The 24210-nt window shown below is 37.1% G+C and overlaps 5 protein-coding genes across 5 annotated transcripts; 3 read left to right on the plus strand and 2 right to left on the minus strand.

The window, feature by feature from the left end:
• Nucleotides 1-10314: 10314 nt before the first annotated feature.
• On the plus strand, nt 10315-12110 carry FMAN_14402 (uncharacterized protein; the record flags this gene model as incomplete). The annotated part of the gene is made up of 2 exons (XM_041825091.1): nt 10315-11785; nt 11839-12110. 2 exons carry the CDS (start codon nt 10315-10317, stop codon nt 12108-12110), a joined length of 1743 nt encoding a protein of 580 aa, XP_041690506.1.
• A 753-nt stretch (nt 12111-12863) lies between these two features.
• On the minus strand, nt 12864-14241 carry FMAN_14403 (uncharacterized protein; the record flags this gene model as incomplete). The annotated part of the gene is made up of 6 exons (XM_041825092.1): nt 12864-13083; nt 13134-13386; nt 13460-13557; nt 13631-13916; nt 13973-14087; nt 14140-14241. The coding sequence occupies 6 exons, from the start codon at nt 14239-14241 to the stop codon at nt 12864-12866; spliced, it is 1074 nt and encodes a 357-aa protein (XP_041690507.1).
• Nucleotides 14242-15667: 1426 nt separating this feature from the next.
• FMAN_14404 (uncharacterized protein) lies at nt 15668-17186 on the plus strand (the record flags this gene model as incomplete). Its single annotated transcript, XM_041825093.1, has 4 exons — nt 15668-15832; nt 15888-15957; nt 16094-16205; nt 16307-17186. 4 exons carry the CDS (start codon nt 15668-15670, stop codon nt 17184-17186), a joined length of 1227 nt encoding a protein of 408 aa, XP_041690508.1.
• Nucleotides 17187-18341: 1155 nt separating this feature from the next.
• On the minus strand, nt 18342-19892 carry FMAN_14405 (uncharacterized protein; the record flags this gene model as incomplete). Its single annotated transcript, XM_041825094.1, has 2 exons — nt 18342-18740; nt 18786-19892. The coding sequence occupies 2 exons, from the start codon at nt 19890-19892 to the stop codon at nt 18342-18344; spliced, it is 1506 nt and encodes a 501-aa protein (XP_041690509.1).
• A 2222-nt stretch (nt 19893-22114) lies between these two features.
• On the plus strand, nt 22115-23284 carry FMAN_14406 (uncharacterized protein; the record flags this gene model as incomplete). The annotated part of the gene is made up of 3 exons (XM_041825095.1): nt 22115-22162; nt 22489-22951; nt 22980-23284. The coding sequence occupies 3 exons, from the start codon at nt 22115-22117 to the stop codon at nt 23282-23284; spliced, it is 816 nt and encodes a 271-aa protein (XP_041690510.1).
• Nucleotides 23285-24210: the final 926 nt, after the last annotated feature.

Raw genomic sequence — 24210 nt, forward strand, 5'->3', positions numbered from 1 at the left:
GAATCAGTAACAGTTAGACATGAAAGACGTCTGCTCATTGTTATATAAGACGAGAACCATCAGTTCAAACTCCTTCCCTTCTTTTTCTAATCACCAGAACCACACTCGACCTTTACGAATAAAGCAAACCACTTAAAAGTGTAAGCCTTGTTCTTTCTACCTTGTCACGAAGTTTTAGTAATGGCCTACTGACCGAAGAAGCACACGATGCCTCAAGACGTCTACGTGCGATTTGCGAATGGCCTTGGCGACGGCCAATAGCTCAACATCACCGTGTACTACCAAATGAATGGCTCTAATACAGTCTACCATAAGTCTATCTCCCTAAACGGGCCCGGCTATGAAGTAGTGCACCTGAACTACATCCAGAGGGTAGTCATGGGAGGCTTGACGGCCAATGTGGGCTTGAACTCATCTGCCTTTGATGGGCAGCCGGATGCAGCATACTTCACCACTAGAATGTCTGATGCTTCGGACGGGCGTCACTATCGCCTGGAATGGGAGAGTGGTGGAGTCTCTCGAGAGAAATGGTACTATCAGTAGTGGTGATGACTGAGGGTCTTGGAGCTATTGTGTATCTGCTCAGGCAAACAGCGGTGGATCTCAAACCTGGGTATAGTGTGATCTCTTGGAATAACTGGTCACTTGTTCTTATCTCTGTCCTTACTGTTAAGATATAAGCTACTTAGCTATAGTAACTACCTGTAGATTTAAAGTAGTATCCATTCTTTTAATATAAGTATTTATTTATATACTGAGTCTTTTTCTTATTCCTCTATTACTTAATAGGAGCAACAGACTCTGGGCATACCATAATCACGCTTTATTTAGTGGTCTGGAATCTAAGATTGGCGAATCCACTGTTTTCAGCAAAAGGGAGCAGACATCCTTTCGTTGCCTGAGATACGCTTGTTAGCCTTTTGGAGGGTTTAGGATAGTTACTAATACTACATTAAAGCGGCTTAACCATTATGTTAAACCTGAAGTGGATTTTCTAACCTTATAATTGACTTATAAACTCAATACCGCTATAACCTTCTGATTGCCACAAACCTTCTCTCTAACCTTCTTCTTAGCCTAGTGGCACCAATATACCTATTATTATGAAACTTTCTTCTAGTTAAGCTTTTCTTATATATCAGTATTTCTTAATAAATCTAATAGCTATATACTATATCTAGTTAATACCTTTTAGGAAGTTATTATCTTAGCAGCAAATTGCTAGTTATACTTTAATTAAGGACTTAATTTAATTGTTATGACCCTAGTGGTTATATTATATATACCCCATAAAAACTCCACTTTAGGTCTATCCAGACGGCTAACTAAATAAGGACCAATAAGATTAAAACCAATAGCACTTTAGGACTGCATTATTCTAGGACCGATAACAACCTTATATTATATCGCTCCCTTATAATTACTATAATATATATATATATTCCTTTAGTACTAAATAGAACTTAACTTACTAGCTATTAATAATATTTCTTTACCTTAATAAGCCTTACCTATACTATTAACTATTAAGAGATATAATACCTTATTAATATATTTAGTATAATACCTTATATACCCTATAAATATAAACCTAATATAGATTAGTTTATTTATTTAGAAATCTAACTATTATATATTAATAGCTTTTATTTAAAATATATTATATTAAATAATTAAGTAATATTATACTGTTAAGATATTTAGTAATATTAATACCTTAATATCTCTTTATATTAAAATACTATTTAATAATGCTAAGATAGCAGCTAAAGTTTAATAACTTTATAATACTATTTAAACTCTATAGGCTTAAATAAATATATAACCTGCAGTAATTAATAATAAAAGGGAAAACCTTAATAGGTTTTAATGCAATATTAGGGAAGCCTTAAAACCCCTTAAACTGGAATCTTTTACTAAAAAGGCAGCTAATATAATTCTATTCTTTACCTAAATAAAAGTATACTTTTGTCTATTTTTAAACTGCCTAGATACTGCTATAAAGAAAGTGTTATATACCTTACCTTTAATTTAAGGAGACATTAAAGAATGGTAGGAACCTATTATATAAGACTTCCTTAATAACAATAAATAGTTATAGGAATAAGAGACTTAAAATATCTTTATAGATTAGAATAATTTTAAATAAGCCTTTAAAGATAACTTTAGAGTAGTTAATAAAGAAAGATAGGTAATAATTAAATTACTTATATTTAAGTAGTATAAATTATATACTATCTATTTTACTAAATTTAGGTAACTTATATTTAAGATTAAGTAAAATAATAATACTTTAATAGAAATATACTATAGAGGACTAAAAAAAGAAGTTAAGGATAAACTATATATTATAGATAGACCTAATAACTTAACTATATATATTATTATAGCAATTAAGATTAATAAATAATAATATAAATATAGAAAAAAGAAAGCTAATTATAAAAGAGGAAATAACTTTAATTTTTATTATTTTAATTAATAATAAAATAATAATAACTAAAGTAACTTTTAAAACTAATAATAATAAGGAAAGTATTAAAATAATACCTTATATAGAATATATAAAAGACTAATAACTTTAGGAGTTACTTAACCTAATAATAGAAATTACAGAATATATAATATATCTAAATATAAGTATTATAACTGTAACCAGTTTAGATATATAGTATAATAATACTTATAGCTAAAAAGGCCGCAAAACCTTAATTACAGTAGGTAAATATTAGGACTAACTTAATAGAATATACTATAAATGGCTATATATATTTAGATACTAGAAATAATATAAAGCAGATATAATAAATAGTTTAATAGAGAATTAAGTATTACCTAAATTAAGCTAGAAGACTTAAAAAAATTAAATTATAAAAATAAGGTTAAAAGAAAGGGATGCCTTAAAAGTAACCTAAAAAAAGAAAAAAGATAACTTTAATAGAATAAAAATAATAAGAGATATTATAAATATTATATAGAAGATCTTAAGAAAAGAGAAAAATATAAAAAGAGATAATAGTCTTAGCAATAGAAATAATAATTAAAATAAATAAAAACCTTAAGGATAATAAAAAAGGGAAAACTAATTGCCTTTAAACTAGATTAACTAAATAACCCTTAATAAACTACTAATAAGAACCTAATTAGGATAACTATATAAGCTATAGAAAAAGCATTTAAGAAAGAAAAGACCTTAAAAAATAAGCTATAAACCTAGAATTACCGGAATAGCTAAAGTATAGGATATAAAGGAAGAGCAGTATAAGCAGCTATACTATACCTCTACTATAAAAACAAGCGCTTAAAATAAAAGTAAAAAGAACCCTATAAACCACTATACGATAAATAAGGATTAAGGTATTAGAATACTAATAAGGAAATATATATCTAAACAGTAAGGGAATATACTAATATAGATAACCTATTATTACTCTATATCTAAGCCTACTATATAAATAATACAGTAAACCCCCTACTTAAAGAACCTAAATATAATATATAGAATAATATTAAAATACTGCTAATATACCTATAACACTAAAAAATAGCTTAGATATTATATAGATACTACTAGTATAAGGCATATAAATAAGATAAAGAAGATAATAACTGCTTTCTAATTAAAATCCTAAATATATTAAATAATAAACCCTATTTTAGAGAAGAAATAAAAGGATATATAGTAGATTATTAATATAAAAATCTAAAAGTAATAGAACTATAGTTTAATATAATACTATATAGAAAAGAGCATTAAATTAATAAGTTAATATAGAGAATTAAAGAAAATATAAAGATTATTAAGGATATAAAAAAAGAATTTAAAGAAATTACCTAAGGAAGATATAAATATCTCTAAAAGGAACCCTTAATTAATAATACTAGCTTAAAAAGTATAGAAAAACTATAATATTAATAGGAAGTAGATAGCCTATATTTAATATAAAAAGATATACCTTTAAGATAGAAATAACCTATTATAGATAAAGGGTTAAATAAAGAATTAGAAAAATAATACTAATAATAGCTATTTAATAAAGAATTCTTTAATAACTGCCCTAATAGAAAAGGATATAATAACAGTAACTGTAAATAGATATATTAAAATATATTAGGAAAAATTATATACTATCTATAATTAAGCTATAAATAAGCCAAGTAAATAAATAAAAATAACTTAAACCTATAAATATATTAAAAGTATTATATATAATAGACTTAATAAATTACCTAATACTATAAGTTTAAATTAAAAAAAAATAGCTAAATACTTAAATTAACTGCAGTATAAAAATAAATTTTATTAACCTAAAAATAGTTATAGAGTTATAGCTACTATAGAGAAAAAAAGAGGACCTATACCTCCTACTTAATATAAAAGGATAACTTTTTAACTATAATAATGGCATTATAGATTAAGAGATTAATTATCTTAAGATAGATATCTAAAAGAGAAATTAAGATATAAGTTATAATATTATTCTATTAGGAAAAAGGATAGATATACTTCTTAATATGCTATAGCTTAAATAAGAAAATCTATATATTAACTAGAGAAATAGCTAAGTTATATTTCCTAGTAACCCTAAAAGCAATATAATAATAATTATAATAAATAATAAGAGATCTTATATCTTAACTAAAGAGGATAGTATAGGTAAGTATAGAATATAGTGTTTACTACCTCTAAAAGGAGTATAATATAAATCTAAAATAGGTATAAAATAAAAATTAAAGATTTTAGGCCTCTTTAAGAAATAAGATTTATAAAAAAATAAAATAGATATAAGAAATAGCCAGAATTAACTTAAGAATATTCTAAAAAAATATTAAATCTATAATAAACTATTTAATAAAAAACTAAAAATAAAGATCTTAAAATACAGTAAATAAAACTATAAAATTAACCTAATAGATAATAACCTGCTAATATAAAAACTCTATATACTAAACTAAAGAGAACTATAAGTTTAAAAGAAGTATATTAATAAAATATAAGGAAAAGGCTATATTAAGGAATCTAGCTTACTATTAGTATTATTTATATTCTTTATACTTAAGAAAAACGGAGAAAATAGACTAGTTATTAACTATTAATTAGTTAATACTAAAACTATTAAGGACTAAACTTTACTTCTGCTTATTATAGAATTAAAGGATTGGCTATAAGGAAAGAAGATTTTTATAGCATTAGATCTTAAGGGAATATATAATTTAATATATATTAAAGAAGGAGATAAATAGAAAATAGCATTTAAAACTAGATTTAGACTCTTTAAATATATAGTTATGCCTTTTAGACTTATTAATATATCTATAATATTTTAATAAATAATTAATAGTATATTTTAATAATACCTTAATATCTTTATAGTATACTACCTAAATAATATTTTAATCTTTTTAAATAATAAAAAAGAATATATAGAATATATCTATAAAGTCTTAAAAGTATTATAAGATATTAAGCTATTAATTAAATTAAAGAAAAGTTTCTTTTATATTAAAAAGGTAGACTTTTTAAGATATATTATTATACCTAAAGAAATTAAAATAAAATAAAAGAAGATTTTAGTAGTAATAAAATAGAAAACCCCTAATAATATTAAAGAAATATAAGCATTTTTAGGATTTACTAATTACTACTAATAATTTATTAAAGACTTTAATAAGATTATTAATCTATTAATAGAACTTATAAAAAAGGATAAACTATTTAAATAGAACGATAAGGCTTAGGCAGCCTTTAAATAGCTTAAGGAAACTATTTTTAGTAAATCAGTCTTAAGGATATTTAATTTTAAAAAAGAAATTAAATTAAAAATAGATATATTAGACTTTATATTAAGAGGATAGATTAATTAATAAGATAACTAAAGACAATTATACCTTATTGCATTTTACTTTTATAAATTATATAATACAGAACTATACTATCCTGTTTATAATAAGGAATTTCTAGCAATTATTAACTACTTTAAAGAATTTAGATATTACCTTATAGGAAGTAAGTATAAAATTAAGGTATATATAGATTACTAAAATATCTCTTACTTTACTATAATATATAAACTTAATTAAAGATAACTATATTATATAGAATATCTATATAAATTTAATTTTATTATTATTTACTATAAGGGAATAGAAAACGGAAGAGTAAATATAATTAGTTAATAACTAGACTATAATATCGATATAGTAAAAGTAAATAAATAAGTATTAAAAAGAAATAATAAAGGAGAATATATATTTACCTAATAGATAAAAACCTTAAGATAGATATAAATAGAAGTAACTAAAGAAATCCTAAAAGAATTAGAAGAATTTATATAAGAATTTTATATATATCTAGTATATAGATACTAAAAAGTAATAAAGATATTTAAATAACTTCTACAGCAAGGATATAAAGTGCTATAAAAGATAGTTAAAAGGGTAGTTAAATAATACAATATTTACATATAAATAAAAGCATATAGATATAAACTATATAAAGAACTATAACTACTTAAAGTTATAGAAGCACTATAGAGTTTAATTATAATAGACTTTATTATTAAGTTACTGCTATCTAAAAAGCCTTTAACTAGAATCTTTTATAATAGTATTTTAGTTATTATTAAAAGACTTATAAAGTTCTTAATTTATATACCTTATAGAGAGATAATAGATATAGAAGTCTTAGCCTATATTTTCTATAATAGGGTAGTATAAAAAAGAGAAGTACCTAAAGAAATCCTAATAGATAGAGGTATTACCTTTACCAGTAAGTTTTAGAAAACCTTAATGGTATATATAGGAGTTAATTATAGACTTATAATAGCATTTAGACTTTAAGTAAATAGATAGATAGAATAAATAAATTAGGTAATAGAATAGTATTTATAGTATTATATTAATTATAAATAAAATAATTAGGTTAAAAAGCTATTATATACCTAACTAGCCTATAATACTGCCTATAATAAAAGCATAAAACTTATACTATCTAATGCCAATTTTAGTTATATCTTAATAGTATATTATAATATATAATAAACTGAGATTATTAACCTGGCAGCTATAATTAAGAGTAAAGATCTAAAGAATATATATAATAAACTCTAAATAAAACTAGAATTTATTAATAAGTAGATATAAAGATATTATAACCCTAAAAGATTAAAAGGACTAATCTTTAAAGAGAGAGATATAATATACTTATCTATAAAAAACATTACTATAAAACGACTAAATTATAAACTTAACTTTAAATATATCAGACCTTATAAAATTACTAGAAAGATTTTAAAGAATAACTATAAGCTAGATCTATTAATAAAAGTCAGACTGCATAAGATCTTTTATATTATATTACTAAAGTTAGTAGCTAATATAATTTATATTAAGATTAGCAATAAATTAAAAGAAATTAATAGACTAGAAATCTATAAAGCAAAAGTAATTAAAGAAATATAAGTAATAAATAGTAAGAGAGAATACTTAATAAAATAGAAAGACTACCTAAAAAACGAAAATATATAAGAACCACTAAAATACCTTATTAATGCCTAATAACTCCTAAAGAATTTTTATTAAACTTAAATAAAGGGAAAATATTAAGGAAATTATTACTTAAACCTAAAAAGAATTAATTAATATTATTAAAAATATAATTTACCTAGAGATTATAAAGCAGTATATCCTTATATATATCTAAACCGGATAAGATTACGTCTTACTAATCTACTTCCTGGAGATTATAATAGGTAGCCTTTAAATGCTTTTCCTTTATATAACTCTAGATCTTATAAATCTGCAATAAATAACTAGCAGCTAGAGCTAAATAAGATTATAAGGCTATTATTTCTTTATAAAGCTTAAGGAGATCCTTACTTACTTTATCTTTATTATTTTTTAACTTCTTCTTTTATTTTATTAAGTTTATAACTGCTATAATCAGTAAGGTAAAGCTTAATAGAGAAAGGGAGCTTATAAAAAGAGGCAATATAGATACTATTATAGGATTTTTTAGCCTAAATATACTTACTATAGCAAGTAGAGTTAGTAGATATTAGGCATTTCTTGCCTATTTGAAAATAATAAGTATAAGGCATATTAGCCTTTTTATTAGAAAACTTAATAGATAATATAAGTATTTAGATTTTATAATCCTTACGGGATAACTGCTTAAATATATAGTTAGATATTATAGAATATAATAGTAAAAGGTTTAAGTTAAGACTTACTAAAAGAAGATTAATATTAGTTAGGATAATAGGCCTTAAGGATAAGACTATTAGAAAAGAGAGATTATATTATAACTTTAGTAGTTATATTATATATACCCTATAAAAACTCTACCTTAGGTCTACCTAAACAGCCAACTAGATAAGGATTAATAAGATTAAGACTAATAGCACTTTAGGATTATATTATTTTAAGACTAATAATAACCTTATATTATATTGCTCCTCTATAATTACTATAATATATATATATATTCTTTTAGTACTAGATAGAATTTAGCTTACTAGTTATTAATAATACTTCTTTACCTTAATAAGCCTTATCTATACTATTAACTATTAAGAGATATAATACCTTACTAATGCGCTTAGTATAATGCCCTATATACCCTGTAAATATAAACCTAGTATAGATTAGTTTACCTGTTTAGAAACCTAACCGTTATATTAATTTTAGTTTCTTCTTTTAATTAACTTTATTATCTTTTTAGCTTTAGCCTTATTATTAGAAAGGGCTTTAAGTACCTCTCTCTCTTACCTAATAGCTTTCTTAACTTCTTAATAAAGTCTTATTATAATATAAATAAAAATATAAATATTAAAAATAGTTAATTACTAAATAAGCTTATTAAAAAGCCTTTTATATTCTTTAATTTTAATAACCTTTAAAATTTTATCCTTTATAGCTTTAATTTTCTAGAAAAAATCTTTATTTTAAAGTATTTATTTATAATTTTTAGTATTAATAAAGTTAAGGGAAAGTTTATTAATATATTACTACTAGAATTTATTTAAATATACTATATAGATAAGCTTTTATTTAGGTATATATACTGCTATTCTGTTTTATTATTATCTTATATTTAATTATCTTTAGGGGTATATTAAAGGCACCTTTTTATAACTATAATAGTAAATAAGTAAGTTATCTTTTAGGTTTTTATAATATTAGCTTTTTATTATAGTAATTAGTTAGATATTTTAATATAATGTTTAAGTTGTGAGCTAGATATGTTATTTGCAGTTAAGACTTGTGGCTAAGAGCTTATTCTAGCAGACAGAACCTAGAAGCAGCTTAACTACGGCTATTTAACTATCCGTATAGACAGACGCGGTACTCATGTTATTGATCCTGTATCTCCGTTGCCCAAACATCTCCTGCTCCGAGATCCTGCTGCCTAGATGGCTCAGTTAACTGTCATGTGTTTAGGCCATATTTCGGTCCATGGTATCGTATGCGTCATGCTGATACTGACCGGTTGAACTAGATGTACTGATATAGACTCACCTTTGTCCTAAGATTGCGATAGCTAGGCTTGCAGATTAATACTGTGAAGCGGACTCTTCCTTCTTTCAGGAGGCTCCATCCTTGTGGCCAGCGCAAGGTCTTTTAGGCTGCTCTACGGCTTTTAGACCTGCCCCATTAGCATCCACATCTGCATCAGTGCTATAGGTGACTTTCAGAAAGTAAATAAACTCTGAGAGGCCTTTTTCTTTAATTATTTCACAGATAAATAGAGAGACCGACTGATTGGTTCACTGATTGGTTCACTGATTGGTCCACTGATTGGTTCACTGATTGGTTCACTGACTGGTTGAACTGTTGTGTTCAATGGAAGGGGGTATGCCTATCGTCGCGGGGTTGCATCAGACGCGGCTTAAATGATATGGGCCGCCATTACCTTCACGTAGTAAGCAAAGAGGCAACGGATCTAAACTCTTCTTATCAAGCCGCATTGTAGAAGAACTGTTGGTACCAGGATGTAAGGATAACTCATTATTGGTCGGTTTGCAGTATCCTTGTCTGTTGCTATTTTGATTGGACATGGGCGGGATCAGGCTGTCACATCAAAAGAAAAAAAAAAATGAACGAACCGCTTCTCTCCTTTTTCTTCCTTTCATCTACTGGTATATGCCGTGGACAATTGGCTCTGTTGATAAATGGCCCATTGCCATGTTGCTAACCCTAAAGCGCCGTTGACGACCTGCACGCTATTGTCTCATTGACTGAGATACTAAGCCGCCCCTAGTTACTGGCTAACCCAGCGCTACGTAGCGTGAACTACCCCCAAAGCCGCCTGAAATGGAGGGCCACCCATTACAACCCGGGGAGCGAATACCCGCAATTCAGCAATATTTAGCACGATGGACAGCCCAAATTCATCCTGTGAAATCACCAGAGGAAGAGTTTCAAGAAAATATCAGGATAGCCCAAGATTCCTTCAACAGCCTCACACACTCGTCGCAAAACTCATTCGACAAACTCGATGAGATTCTCGGCTGTGGAGCCCGCATTAAAGAGCTTATGGCACTACATGAAGATAGTAAGGAACAAAAAGAGCAAGAATATCAGAAAAAGCTTGAGGAACAGGATGAGTCTCTGTTTATTGAATTTATGGACCTATTTGGTCCTGAACGTGGTAACACGTTATACAAGATTTCGTGCGACCGGGTCAGTCACGCTCCTTCTGCTCAGTCAGACACTATACCAAGCGCCGTCGATACCCACCAACCCGAAGACACAACTGCCTTGTGTCTCGCTCCTACACAAGACCCTCTCGCCCAGCCGACAAGCACGAACGACTCCGTACCTTGCCCTTCCAACGCCGAAAATGCAGGCGACCCGACCACCCACCCGAACGAACTGCACAGAATCGAACAGAATACCCCATCAGGTCCCCAAAAGAGACCAGTCGACTCTCAAAGATCCCCCGAATCTCGTCCGACCCGTCCAACGAAGCGCGTTCGATCCGATTTAGCACAAGGGCCTCTTACAGGCGACAGAACCATTGAGTTCGACCAAGTCTACCAAAACGGCCAGGCCGAGCCCAAATATGTCATCGTCAAGCATGAAGAGTTCTGGTATGTCCTCGAGTGCAAGAAACACAGACTGCACTTCAACAATCATCCCATTCGCGGTGCTCAGAAGCATCTTCGAGGTAAGAAGCATAACCAAACTTCTGTCAATTACGAAGAAGCCATTCGCGCTCTCGGGACTCTTGTTCTCAACTGCACCGAAGAGAAAGCTGCTGAGAATAATGAGGTTGCGCGAAGACCTTCCTACTCTCAGATGGGTCGGCCTGTCAATAGTATTTCTCCCTCAGTGGCTCACAGCCTTCCTACGCGGAGTAACCAGAACCGCACGGAGATTGATCCCCAGCCTGGAGAGGTGTGCACGACCTTTTGGAGCGAGACAAAGCAATTCTTTGCCATTCTGGTTCTGCCTTGGCATAACGTCGGAAATATTGGTAAAGATCTATCGCTCACTGTCAAGGACACTGAGTTGATCAAACATGTCCCATTCTGTTATCGATACAACCACGTCGACGAGTCATACGAATGGGCTCCGCATTTCCGCCCTGGTGGAGAGTCATACCGGAAGAGGAAATATCCCATTATGTATTTTGATGCGCTGGTGTTTCCAGGGCAATGTCGCGTTTCTTGGGTTGCTGCACGCGACTTTCAGTTATACGATCCCCAGGTTGCTACTACCCCGTTCAAAGACATCGTGGATGGCTATATTACATCAAGGAATAACAGTAGTGATCAAGCAGGTAAGTCGTGATGGATGAGTTATCCGGACCCTACTAACCGTCTCTCTATTCAGCCCCCCATATCGACGCTGGACAAGGAGGCCTTAGCGATGACCGACCGACAGCCGAAATATTCCCCCGCGAAGAACAAGTTACAGGCGTCCCCGGCCGAGAGATCATTATCATCGATGATGAAAGTGACGATGATACAGAACGTAGTGAGCCACTGCATGATACACCCGCCAGGGCCCTGGTTCCCAAGGCCGAGCCTCAGGAGGAGCCTACGATGGTTGGTAACGCCCAGCAAGATCCAAGCCCCAACCACGGCAATGCGTCTTCTCAGTAGCCGTTGAATCCTGTGGTAGCGAACCATAGTCAACATCGAACGAATGATGATATAGACTCTCATGACACCTTGATCGACTCATCAGAGTACCTTCGGTGTTTAGACAACGGTAGTCAAACAGACTCTGTCCCGTTAAACCCCAATCATACTCGGCAACATGATGGCATGTCGGAGTCTCGAGTACTAGGAAGCGCCTCTTCAAACCCTTTAATTAGCCTACAACCCCGGGCGACAACTGTTGGTGACGCTCCCTTGTCTCAATGGCCTCCAACGCAAGAGCATGAACCGGGCATCACGAATTTCCATTCCTATCAGCCACCTCAACCAGCGAGTACTGGCACCCGCGCCCCTGAAGCCATCATGACCCCACTGTCTCATAACCAGAACCTAACAGACTGCTCCCAGAGCCAGCCTGCCCAAGAAACAGAATTGTACGGTTATTTCAACCAAGCCCGAAGTGTATCATCACAATGTCGACTTGATAGAGACGGTCGTCTTAGATGGATTGCTCCTAAGACTACGACTGGGATGGCTAGGAAATAGATGCGTATGAGTGTTCGTTAACATTAAGAGTTTTGAGATACGGATGCAAGGCTTTGGTATATAGCCCTAACTAACATAACAGTAGCTTGACTCTGTAATATAATTTAAACTATACTATGATTTGCTAAATTATAGTATCTCTACTGAAGCCCAAACCCGATTTCCGTACCAGATTTAGATGCTCTCTGTCTATAGCGTAAACATTCTACCTTATACCGGTGTTGTGCTTTGTAGCCTGTTTTTGTACAATCTGGAGTATCGCTCGACAGCTTGATTCCCATTAGTCAGGCTTGCAAGTCCTAGTCTCGGTTGAACTGTATATGTCTCAAATTTGATGTAATCAAAAACAGATACAACGTTCCGGAGAAAAGGAACGCCAATAATAGAATCAGCAAATGTTCTGTCCCATACTCCGAGTGCGGCGTGACATCTATAAATAGATCAATACAAATTCTCTTACGTGAAGACATTAAGACTTACAATTCCTTGCCGTCCTTCACACCATGATCACTTGGAATGATGAGATCCAAGGGATCTACCGGGAACCAACGATCATGATACTTCAGTTCCAGAAGTTGCGGAATGGAACAGTCAAAGTAAATCGCCATATCCGGCTGGACAATTGTTTTGCCTTTGAAAGCTGTCGCTATGGCAGCAAATTCTTCCCGTCGGAATAGAAGTTGCTGGGCGCCACTGTCCATCAAGGATAAGTATCTGCCTTTTGGATCAAGATCTGCTAGGTAGTCAGTTTAGGCTCATGCGGAACTTTCAGTCGCCTTGAGAGAATTGTGGATGTTATTGAATACCTCCGCGTTGTACTGGAATGACTTTCCCATTCATACGGACTGCTTGTAGCTGAGCTGTCCAGGACTGCGGCTGGAGAGGGAACGTATCATAATTATAGCTGACAGATTTTAGCTACTTTGCATGATCAGGAGGCGAGGTATTGCCAGGAGTGCAAGACGTGTATGACTTACTTTGGGTTATCTATAATGTCATTGTATGTCATCACCACGCCCTTGGGAATCTTTTCTATGCCCCCTAGTGTTAATTTTCCCTTTTGTGGAGATATGGGGTCTCCGAGCCGTGGTAAGCTGAGAGAAAACATGGGCTTCTCAAGTAGACGACGTTTAATCATTTCATCTATAAGCGGGAGGTGACCGTTGAAGTGGAGATTTCGAGAAACGTTATTGGGCCCCAGCCCGAGAATGCCGGAAAAGGATCCATCCTGGAACTCATTCGATACAGCCCAGTTGATCAGCGCTAATTTCGTCAAGCACATTAGGAAAGTTCGGAAACGGTTCGGAAAATGAACTCACGGGTGGACATTTTTGGAACCTTGAGGCCACCAATCTCAATGTTCAAGAGTGATGTATTGCCAAGAGCAGTCCCTTCACCTACAGCAGTCCCGAACGATTCTAACAACTCGATGCCCTAATCATGCTTAGAATTGTGAAAAGGGAGGATAGGATTTACGTTTTCTCACCTTGGTCTTGAAAGTTTCACATAGATAGCAGCCACTAGTAACGTCCACGACATTGCAAGTATCAGCTGCTACCAGAATATCGCCTGATCCGGTGTCGACCATGACAGGCAAAACTTGGTTATTGAAGCCAATATTTACCTAGCAGTTTTTAGCATAGAAATTCAGACAGCAGGAGAGGAAAAGATCATAAGGCAAGACACGGTAGGGATAGAACATGGCGGCCTTAAATAACCAGCCCTGCAAGGTCAAAAAATCGCGACTCACATTGTAATACTGATCGTCATGTCGGACCTCTGGTATGTAAACGTCGACTGTATAAACTTGACCTTTAGGAACAACCGCACCAGAAGAAGGCAAAGCCGCTACGATGAATAAGCTAGCGAGGCGTTGTAAAAGCATTGTCATTAGAGCCTTTCTAACGGCAAAAAAGAGGGGGAAAATGGAATATGATTTGGATTTTGAGTTATAGAAAGTGGAGCAACTGTAAATTATAGGATCACCATATCACATATATATTTATTTCTGAAATCACCTTGATAAAAAGTATCTTTCTTTATCGCAGAGACGCTCAACAATAAAGTTCAAGTTATACGAGGTCTCGTATTTAGATGGAACTTTTGTCCGTTGTACAACACCTTTTTTAATTTACGATAAGGTACTGCGGGGTTTTCTGCCAACGGACAGAGCGTTGCATTGAGATGCATCGACATAAGAAATAACGTCAAAGAAGTGCTATTTAGGATGATGGAAGTGATCCGAAGGTAGTAGTTGAAGTTGAAAATTGCATGTGTGTAAAAAGCCGATTTAGAGTATATAGCTTGGTCCTGCATGAGACTGCTGTAGATAGCTGTCTTGCCCCCGGTATAACATAAGCTTTAAGACTGGCAGTTGCTTGTGATATACAGATAGATATTTCGCCTAAGGTGGATGCTTTTGCTAATTGGTCTGGACTATGGCCTTGATAACAGAAAAGACAATTCAGAAAGGATATTACTTTGCTTGCAGATCTTTGTGAGCAAAGGAGAATATATTTTCTAAACTCTAATTAAAGAAGTAGAGACATTTAACCTTCCTCTTTAGTATAAGTACCATAAGTTCATTCTTATCATGTGCCGATTGATCCGTGTTATGGCTGTTATAACAGAGAAGATAGATTAGAAATCCTACCACTGTCCATGGGGACTTTTGTCAACAGGAAACCCCCCGCTTTCCAAGCCCCATCAAGGTAGGTAAAAGTTTCTGCAAGACTCGTGTATGCAAGTTCAATTTCAGGTAGATAGGGAGTTCTGCATTTTTGTAGTATTTCGCTTTGGATACGTCTTGTTCTGAGCAGTGTAAAGTTCTGTACAGTTCTTAAAGTGAATATCCACTTATACAATCTGACCTTCTGTTTCCTCAATGTTTCGGAACTACCGCAACTGAATGGCATATATAGAGCTTGTTATCCGCCAGGAATACCAAGCAATATTCAAGTCTTGTCTCTATCACATCAGCCCTGCGATCAATCTCTGATATAGCAATCATCGTTATGCTGCTACTTCACACTTTTTGTTTTATACTGCCAGGAGTTGCCGCTCTTGCGCTTCGCTCACCAACACCTCGATCTACCTTTTCTGTGCCTCAAGTGGGCAACCCAGACTATACTGGCTTCGCCACCAGTGGACCGGCGGCGCTGGCACGAACTTATGCCAAGGTAGATACAGCGCCACGGCCCGTGGTCATTCATATCAGATTCTGATTGGTTTTAGTACGGGAGAACCTTGCCTGATTATGTATACAGAGCTGTCGAGCATGCAAAAGCTGCATTCCATGATAAAGGTTTGTCGCGACTTAAGAACCTGGATGCACTTGATGTTCCCCCGTATTATATTGCGACTCCTAATTTCGTATGCATTTAATATATGTATATGGGATATAACGATGAATAGTCGAAAATATTTGCTAATCTGAGTAGGTTCGGTGACAAATCAGCCCCAAGTCTTAGATTCGGCCTATCTTTGTGAGGTCAGCCTGGGATCACCCCCGCAGAGCTTGTTTCTGGATTTTGACACTGGCTCATCTGATCTGTATGTATCCATTCCTTTACACCGTTGCTCGCAACACACAAATATCGAGACGGAAAGTAAAGACGGAGAGCAGTAAACTGACACGATTCGACGTTACATAGTTGGGTTTTCTCGTCTATAACTGATCCTTCGGTTGTCGGACGTCAAAAGCTTTACGCGCCCGAAAGAAGTAAGACATCTCGGAAGATAGACGGTGCTAGTTGGAGTATCAAGTATGGAGATGGCACCTCAGCCTACGGGGATGTTTATCTCGACCAGGTTGATGTCGGTGGTATTGTCGTCAAGTCCCAAGCAATTGAGGCAGCGACAAACGTTAGCAACCGATTCACTGCTAATTCCGCCGAATCAGGCCTCTTGGGCCTTGCTTTTGGCACTATCAACACCGTCAAACCGACAAAACAGGCCACGTTTTTCGACAACGTAAAGGCTGTCTTGGCAGAACCGCTCTTCACTGTGGATCTGAAGAAGGGTGCTTTTGGTACATACGACTTTGGCTATGTTGACCAGAATAAGAAGACGAGCCACATAACATGGACTTCTGTTAACAGTTCTAGAGGCTTTTGGGATATCTCCTCGACAGGCTATGCCGTCGGAAACAACAAATTCATCAAAACTTCCATCAATGGCATAGTTGACACTGGGACCACGCTTCTTTTCCTGCCTGATGAGATTGTGCAAGGGTATTACCGCAATGTTAAAGACAGCACTTATTCAACCATCGAGGGAGGCTGGATATTTCCTTGCGATAACGAGAACAACCCCGACTTTACTTTCGGCATTGGAGCGCACTATCGCGGCCGGATACCTGGCTCGTATATGAACTATGCGCAAGCGATCTCACAGTTTGGATACTGTTTCGGTGGAATTCAATCTGATGTTGACTTCGGCTTTTCTATTTACGGAGATATCCTTCTTAAGTCTCAGTTTGTCGTGTTTGATGGAGGCAATACCAGAGTGGGCTTTGCCTCAAAGAAACTTTAAACGTGTAGCTAAAGAGATTGTTTATAAAATCCTAAATAGGTAAATCTTATAAGACATGAAGTGATCTGCATACAAGGAACCAGTTAAATTGTATTTATTGCAAATTTCAATATCGAGTTGCTCGAGTCGTCAAGATGAGGCTTTACATAAGATATACGAATCGACCTGCCCTAGATATCTGGAAGATCGCCATGTTTGGAGTTATTCACGTTTACTAAGTTCTAAAGACGATTTTTTCAGGTATGCAGGAATTCGACATTTTGAGCTGCATCCTGCACAGATCTGATGGTGTTTTCAAAGGGCAGAAGGTAATAATCCCAATTAGAATTCTTAGCATATAGAGTTTTGAGATCGGCTTGTATCTCTGTCATACAGTATATGAGGTTGACGACTTACGAGAGATAAGCAATAATGCCGCCGTTGGTGAACTTATCAGACTTAAGCAATAAGCTTTTATGCAAGTGACACTTCAGGAGGTTGAGGCAACCAGAGACAGCCCGAGCGATGTGTTTATGGGCTTTAGTTAGCTTGGTTTTATTGTCCGTCGAGGCTTGGCAAGCCATAGCTGTGAGAGGCCACTATTGAAGTAGTTTCTAGCTGCAAGATGGGACAAGCTTTTCCATCGACAATTTGACCTTGATGCACCCTTTTTGCACTAACTGATACAGGTTTTGGTAAGAGACGTTTGCCAACAATGAACGAAAACCCCCAGGGCTGCTTTTCTCAGTTGGAGTAAACATTAACTGGCTGTATCTCCTACCAGCTGATCCAGTGAATCTTAGGACTGAGGCCGGCAACTTGCAAATGAAGTTTTCTTTAATCCTGCTCCTGGCCCTCTTCATCATCATATTAGATCAATCTATCTTCACTGTCATCTTCGTCCGAGTCACCTTGGTCGTCATCATGAGTCGAGCCATCTTCGTTTCCACCTTAGCTGAACTAATCTTCGCTGTCAGAGTCGAAGTAGGAATCAACTTCAGCCTCGCTATTAGTGGCATGATTGGTGTGTCTTGGAGATATGGTGATAATCACGAGGTACATTAATGTGGAGTCTAAAGTAAGACATAAAGAGAAATGTAATGAGAAAAGTTTCGCTTTCGAGACATTTTACCTTGAATTACCTTCTTGACCCCTGCTACTTGTTGCCTTTGGCTGCTAGAATGCTTCAGTTTCTTCTTCCATGCCTTCGCGAAGGATCTTGATCTGCTTTTTAATCTCGATCCAGAGCTCCAGTCTGTCTAGTTCACCATTATCCGAGGCTAGGTCAGCTCCAAACTCATCACTAACCAAGACCCAAGCCTCTACAGAGACTTCTACTGTTGGCTTGGTCTTTGAACGCCGAGCGATGGCCAACAGGGTTGCTACAAACGCCTCCTGGATGTAAGCAAAGCTGAATTTGTCCGTGATCTCAGCGATGGCCCTGCATAACTTGTCTGGGAACTCGATTTCCTTATTGAACTTAAGTTTCTTCTGCCAAAAGCGGCAATATGCCTCTCGTTGGTCAATGTTTGGGTCGGGAAAGTAATACTTTCGGTCAAAGCGAGATGGCCGTTTCTAAGTTATCAGCGGGCAGTCCTAGGCCAGGGTTAAGATACTTACTGCGATTCCTGGGTCCAAGAGCTCCAGGTGGTTAGTACTGGCGATGATAAATATGCCATCGTTCTGCTTCAGGCCGTCGACCTCGTTCAAGAAGTAGCTCCTCACATCGGGTGTAACAAGAGAATCAATATCTTCAAACACCAAGTAGCAAGGCGCAAATTCCCTAGCCTTCTGAAAGATCATGTGAAGAGAGCCCTGGGGTCCCATCCACGACTCTAGACTACGCACGTAGACGGTCGGAATGGAGGGTGTTCTATCAGCCAGCATATGCATTGTAGCTTTGATGCTGATAGTTTTTCCATTCCCAGGGGGGCCGTGGTAGATGATTCCTCGCTTCCATGGCACGCCAAGACCTGTATATGTCTGTCTCGACTCGAAGAAGGAGATATGGTCATCTATGAGCGACTTCTTCATATCCTCGTCTAGGATGACTGCATCCCATGTTGACTTCTGCGCGCTCTCCCACAGCTCGTGATCTTTGGAAAAAAAGCCCTGATCGAAGACCCAGACTTCATCATGCAGGTCGCTTGCCCACGAACCGGCGGTGAGAACGAGTTGATCCGCTTTATGGAGATCAGCCGTCAAGATGTAGTAGTTCTTAACGGTTGGGTAGGATTCTGAGCCATCCCGACCATCGGCCAGATAGACGATGAATTCCTCACCCTGCCATTGGTAGAGGAATTTGCCAAAGAGAGGCGCCTCGCCCAAGGCTCCTTTATTGCCATCCATCCGTCGGGCGGGAGGCAAGTAAACCGTCCATTCGAGCGACGATGGCAGGTCGCCCTTGTCTTGGATTGGAGTCACGGTAGCGTAGCCAGCGGCTGCAAAGGCTAGTAAGTTGAAAGAGCTTCCCATGTCGCCGTTCTGTGGGACTACAACAAGGTCGAGCTCAGGGTATTGTTTTTTGAGAGCTGCCGTAAAGACAAGATCAGTATTGATTCGCTTGCCGTTTGAGTGCTCAAAGTAGGAACTGGTTGCGCCATCGCCATCTTGGGCGGGTCGCAGCGACCTAAAAGGTAGCGCTTGCGAAGAAGTAGACTTCGAGATGGCCGATTCAGGGTTTCCACGGTAAGGAGGAGTATGGTCATGTTTCTGAGTTTCAGGCATTTTGTGAGTTGGGAGCCTCGTAGTCGGGTTCTGGAGAAGGCGTAGCTGAGTTGAGGAGAGTGGAAGAGCTGAGGTTCGGCGGCTGCTCATCTTGCTGCTTCCGGATTTCAGGTGGAAATGCCTAATGTTTGTGTTATAATGACCGCGACTGGTAGTTCCGATGGTACTGATGAAGAAGTTGAGATGGACTAGAGACGTGGTTGCCTGGGAAAAGAGGGGAAGCTCGAACAATTATGACGCTGCGCCCCAATACTGACAGGGATTGTGAATCCGCTAGTCCGTCAATTTGTCTACGTATATGCTGCGCCTCTATTAGTAACACAAGACTGAGGATGGAGGGAGTATGGGGAACTGGAAGTAGTAAAATGAAAGCCAACGATACAAGGTCACATGTATAAGGCTGTTGTATGTCAGAGTTGAACTGAACTGGCTTACCTTGGCTTGACAAGGAGTTGATTACAACAACAACGACTCTCGATCGACTGACTCAGAGATCATTTGTTACGAGCAAGGAGTACGCATGCTTGATGCATTTGGAAGTTGTAGCACCTCTTGTATAGATACGAATGCCAATCATCGAAGGATGCACTTCAGTCCTCATGCGGCCGACACCAAAATAAGGCAAGTAAAAATTCAAAAGTTCTTCAAGGCACATGTGCAACAGCTCCTTTAAAGATTATGGTTATTTAGCTTGTCAAAGATCCTCACGGACCCCAATAACCCATTGCCCTTTCAGCCAAATTACCTGTATCTCTCAGGCAACTATGAACACAAAGCTGACATGGGACTGGATGACAACCCCAGAGCTTGCAGCTTTCAAAAGTTCCTTGACTATTTCAAGGTTCATCTGTAACCAAGGCCAATGCGCCGTAAACTGAAAGATTCTTCTTTGTACTCCAGTTCCATGTGTCATCATCTTGTGGTGACCATATAATCGTATACTGCAATATATAGCCATGTGATAAACGTGTCATTATAATGTTCAAATCCCTACTCTGATGACTGTCGTTCTAATCCATGCGAGCTTAGGCCCTACTCCGACTTATCCTCTCAACTTCATAGCTATGTGAAGCCTACTTCTGACTGGTAGTTGAGCCAGCTGTAGCTTTGGTACTCTCCTTCTGAACCTCAGTATAGTTGATACTGAGCGTGATATCGGCGGGCTGAAACCCAGCAATACTTGAGACTGGACTCCAAGGATCAGACTTCCCATTCCCTGTTGCCCACCGCAACATCTGGTAGCTTGTGATACCGTGCGTTGATGTTGCTACTTACTGTTGTTAGTTGAAGTATGTTTTGTTGTTTGTCGCTCAAGACTAACCTATCTTGTCCGAGTTCTCCATGATCTTAGCTCCTTTTGTCACAGCAATTGCACGAATATGTTGATGTCTTGTTTAGTTAATTCTTTTTTAATCTGTCGTTCGGCCTTGTGGGTTATTATGAGTAAAGGTTGAGGGTTTGATGCCTGGGATTTGGGTATAAAAGCAGAAGGTTTCGAGTAAAACATAGAACTGGATGGTGTGTAGAAACATCAAGAATTGTTGAAGCAGTATCACGCGGCAAGTAATTTTAAATAAGAAGCAATCTACTTATGAAACCAGAGAACATTGAATACAACTACTGCGGTAATATCTTATAGAAGTGACAACCGATGAATGACTTTCTCCTAAGGGCACGTTTTCGGATTGGATGTTCAGTCACCAAGGCAAATTCATCATACCATTTCATGAGAGACTTTAATGGGCACATTTCCCCATTGGATACCCTAGTTTAGCCTCCGAAAGCTCCAGAGTTGTCTGTATTGATATGTCAGTAATTTTGGCCACTTAAAAAAAGTGCCCATACCAACGCATTGCTCTTACCTAAGGATCTCTACATGGTTTGCAGACCTACAATATTGAGGGGGGGACGCATCTATTTTCTTGATTGGCTGGACCCCTGCCCAGGTCTGCAGACCCTCTTCTGACCGCGCAACTTGTTCGATCTTCTCTTCGAGACGTCATAGTCCAGATAAGGCATACTCAATGTATCTTATCATAGCACCGCCAGGTTTGGGGAAACTGTAAGCATCCAAGTTTGTTAGGCCTAGTGCATGGCGTTCTCAAAGGGGAGTGGCGGGGTTAAACCACCATCGAATCAAAAAACGTGCCCACGAAGGACTACCCACAATCGAGGATAGAGATAGGTGACAGCGAATCAGAAAATGTGCCCAGTGTCTCAACATGTCATCAGCCGTAGGGCGCTACGGTCGAGCTGAACAGACCTGGCAGGTTTAAGAAACCGCCCACAGCCTCATTCGTTTTCCCCTCCTTTTCTCTCTTTTCTTACCCCCAATTCGCCTCAGCGCGAGCTTCGCGCTTGACTTTCCGTATTCAGCTGTAAACAGGGCTGTGTCTACAACTTCTGGGCTGTTATGAATTGCCGTTTATTATGACTCTCTATTGAAAATATTGTGTTTTGCTGTCCTGACCTTTTTGCGACGGGGATATCGTTGTCCAATTTGGTCAAATCAATGCTCTCGTGAGCTACCGCAATTCACCTCAACATCTAACGCTGTTGTTAAGGCGCCGGTTGATCCGGCGCGCTTAACATACAGAGTAACCACTATGATCATCACCTAGATCACAATGGGCCTGACAACCCCGATCTCGACTGGGAACTCAACATCGTTCCGTCCATAGCAGCCTATCTAGATGAAGAGTTGGAGACCTCCAAACTGCGCGATACTTTGTGCGATGAATCGTCAGGTATTGCCGAATGCGACGTCCCTCTTGGCAATCTAGAAGGCTACGACTCTCCTCAAATGTTGCCAACTACTCAATCTACTTCTTCTCCTATTCAAGTCATCATTTCCAGTCCCTCTGATAACGAAACACAATCACCACCATCTCTCTCCCGTAGCCTTTCTGGCTCGTCACAGTCACCATCGACGCTTGCGAGCGCCAGCAATCCAGCCACTCCGCAACTGTCACTTTCGCGCTACAGTTGCGAGATATGCTCCATGGCTTTCAATCAGCTATCTGCACTAGCCGACCATTATAGAGTTTCGCACTGTCAAAGTATTTCTGGTTCCTCGAAGCCCTATAGCTGCGGAAAGCATAGCTGCCGGTTCAGCCGCCGAGTCGACTTCGAGCGCCACCTGCGGAGCTCGGCGCACTCGCTGGAAAGATACCGATGCCGATGCGGGAAACAGTTTCTTCGACCAGATCGCCTCCGCGCACATGCTCAGTCGCCAAAGTGCCGCGGCCGCCTTAGCCTGTACGCGTGCTTATGTGGACATGCTGTCGAGAGCTTCCAGGAGCTATCCAGCCACGTCGGCACATGTGATAAATCGCGCCCCCCTGGTCGACCCAAGAGGAGTCATGAATAAAGGAGAGAACATACAACTTTAGTGGAGAAGAAAGCAATTTTTGACAAGTGATGCTGCACGACTGCCTTCGTGAAGAACATCCCTGGCTGGATGATTCCACACGAAGTCGAGCAAGCACTTGACGAGTCAGTGCCAGCTTGTTGCAATCCCAAATACACTAGCAACCTATTATCCCGGATTTCACATCGCGCTGCGATTTTGTCAGATGGAGATACCCTCATGCGCCCTTGTACACTATTCACTTTTACCTCTGCGCACTACGACAGACAATAGGCTCGGCAACGGGCTACGATGGATAATAGGTGGTGGGAGTTTTGCTGCCATGGCTTGTGTTTTTGGGAATGCAACGAATGGAAGGAATATGGAAAGTCCTGTCTTGATCCGGAGGATCTAAGCCCAATTGTCACATGATGAATGATCATATCTAGTCAATCTGGTCCTGAGCACTTCGTCTGTTAGAGGTCGTGAAGACCCAGGCAAGTCACTCGCCGATGACTGAACCGACAAATCTTTCGACTACCAGAAAGACCCAAGAAGCAAGACTTCTTAATCCGAGGAATCCCTTGATGGGATGGCTATGGATAACCTCTTCCGGTTTGAGATCGGTCGAGGTCTGCTACAATGGAAAAGGAAACTATTTCTTTACGCTTGGATATGCTTTTCATGGTTTTGGTATGCAATTTGCACCGGATGCTAGCGTGGCTATTTTTATGGTTTTGAGGATCTTGGATTTGTGGGAAAGTATGGGCTAGTTTTGAAGGAAAAGAAGAGTAAGGGAAAGGATGGACAAGGAAAGGAAAGAATTTTCTTTTTAGTCTGGATACTTGGAGGCTTGGGAAAATCTTCATAGTTATTGCTTCTTTTTGGTAGGAATTGCTAATATTTAGTCTTTGACTTTTTGGACATGGCCTTGTGGTTATAAACCTTCTTTATCTTAAAGACTCGGGT

This window comes from Fusarium mangiferae (assembly GCF_900044065.1).
Source record: "Fusarium mangiferae strain MRC7560 genome assembly, contig: FMAN_scaffold020, whole genome shotgun sequence".
Taxonomy (NCBI): Eukaryota; Fungi; Ascomycota; class Sordariomycetes; order Hypocreales; family Nectriaceae; genus Fusarium; species Fusarium mangiferae.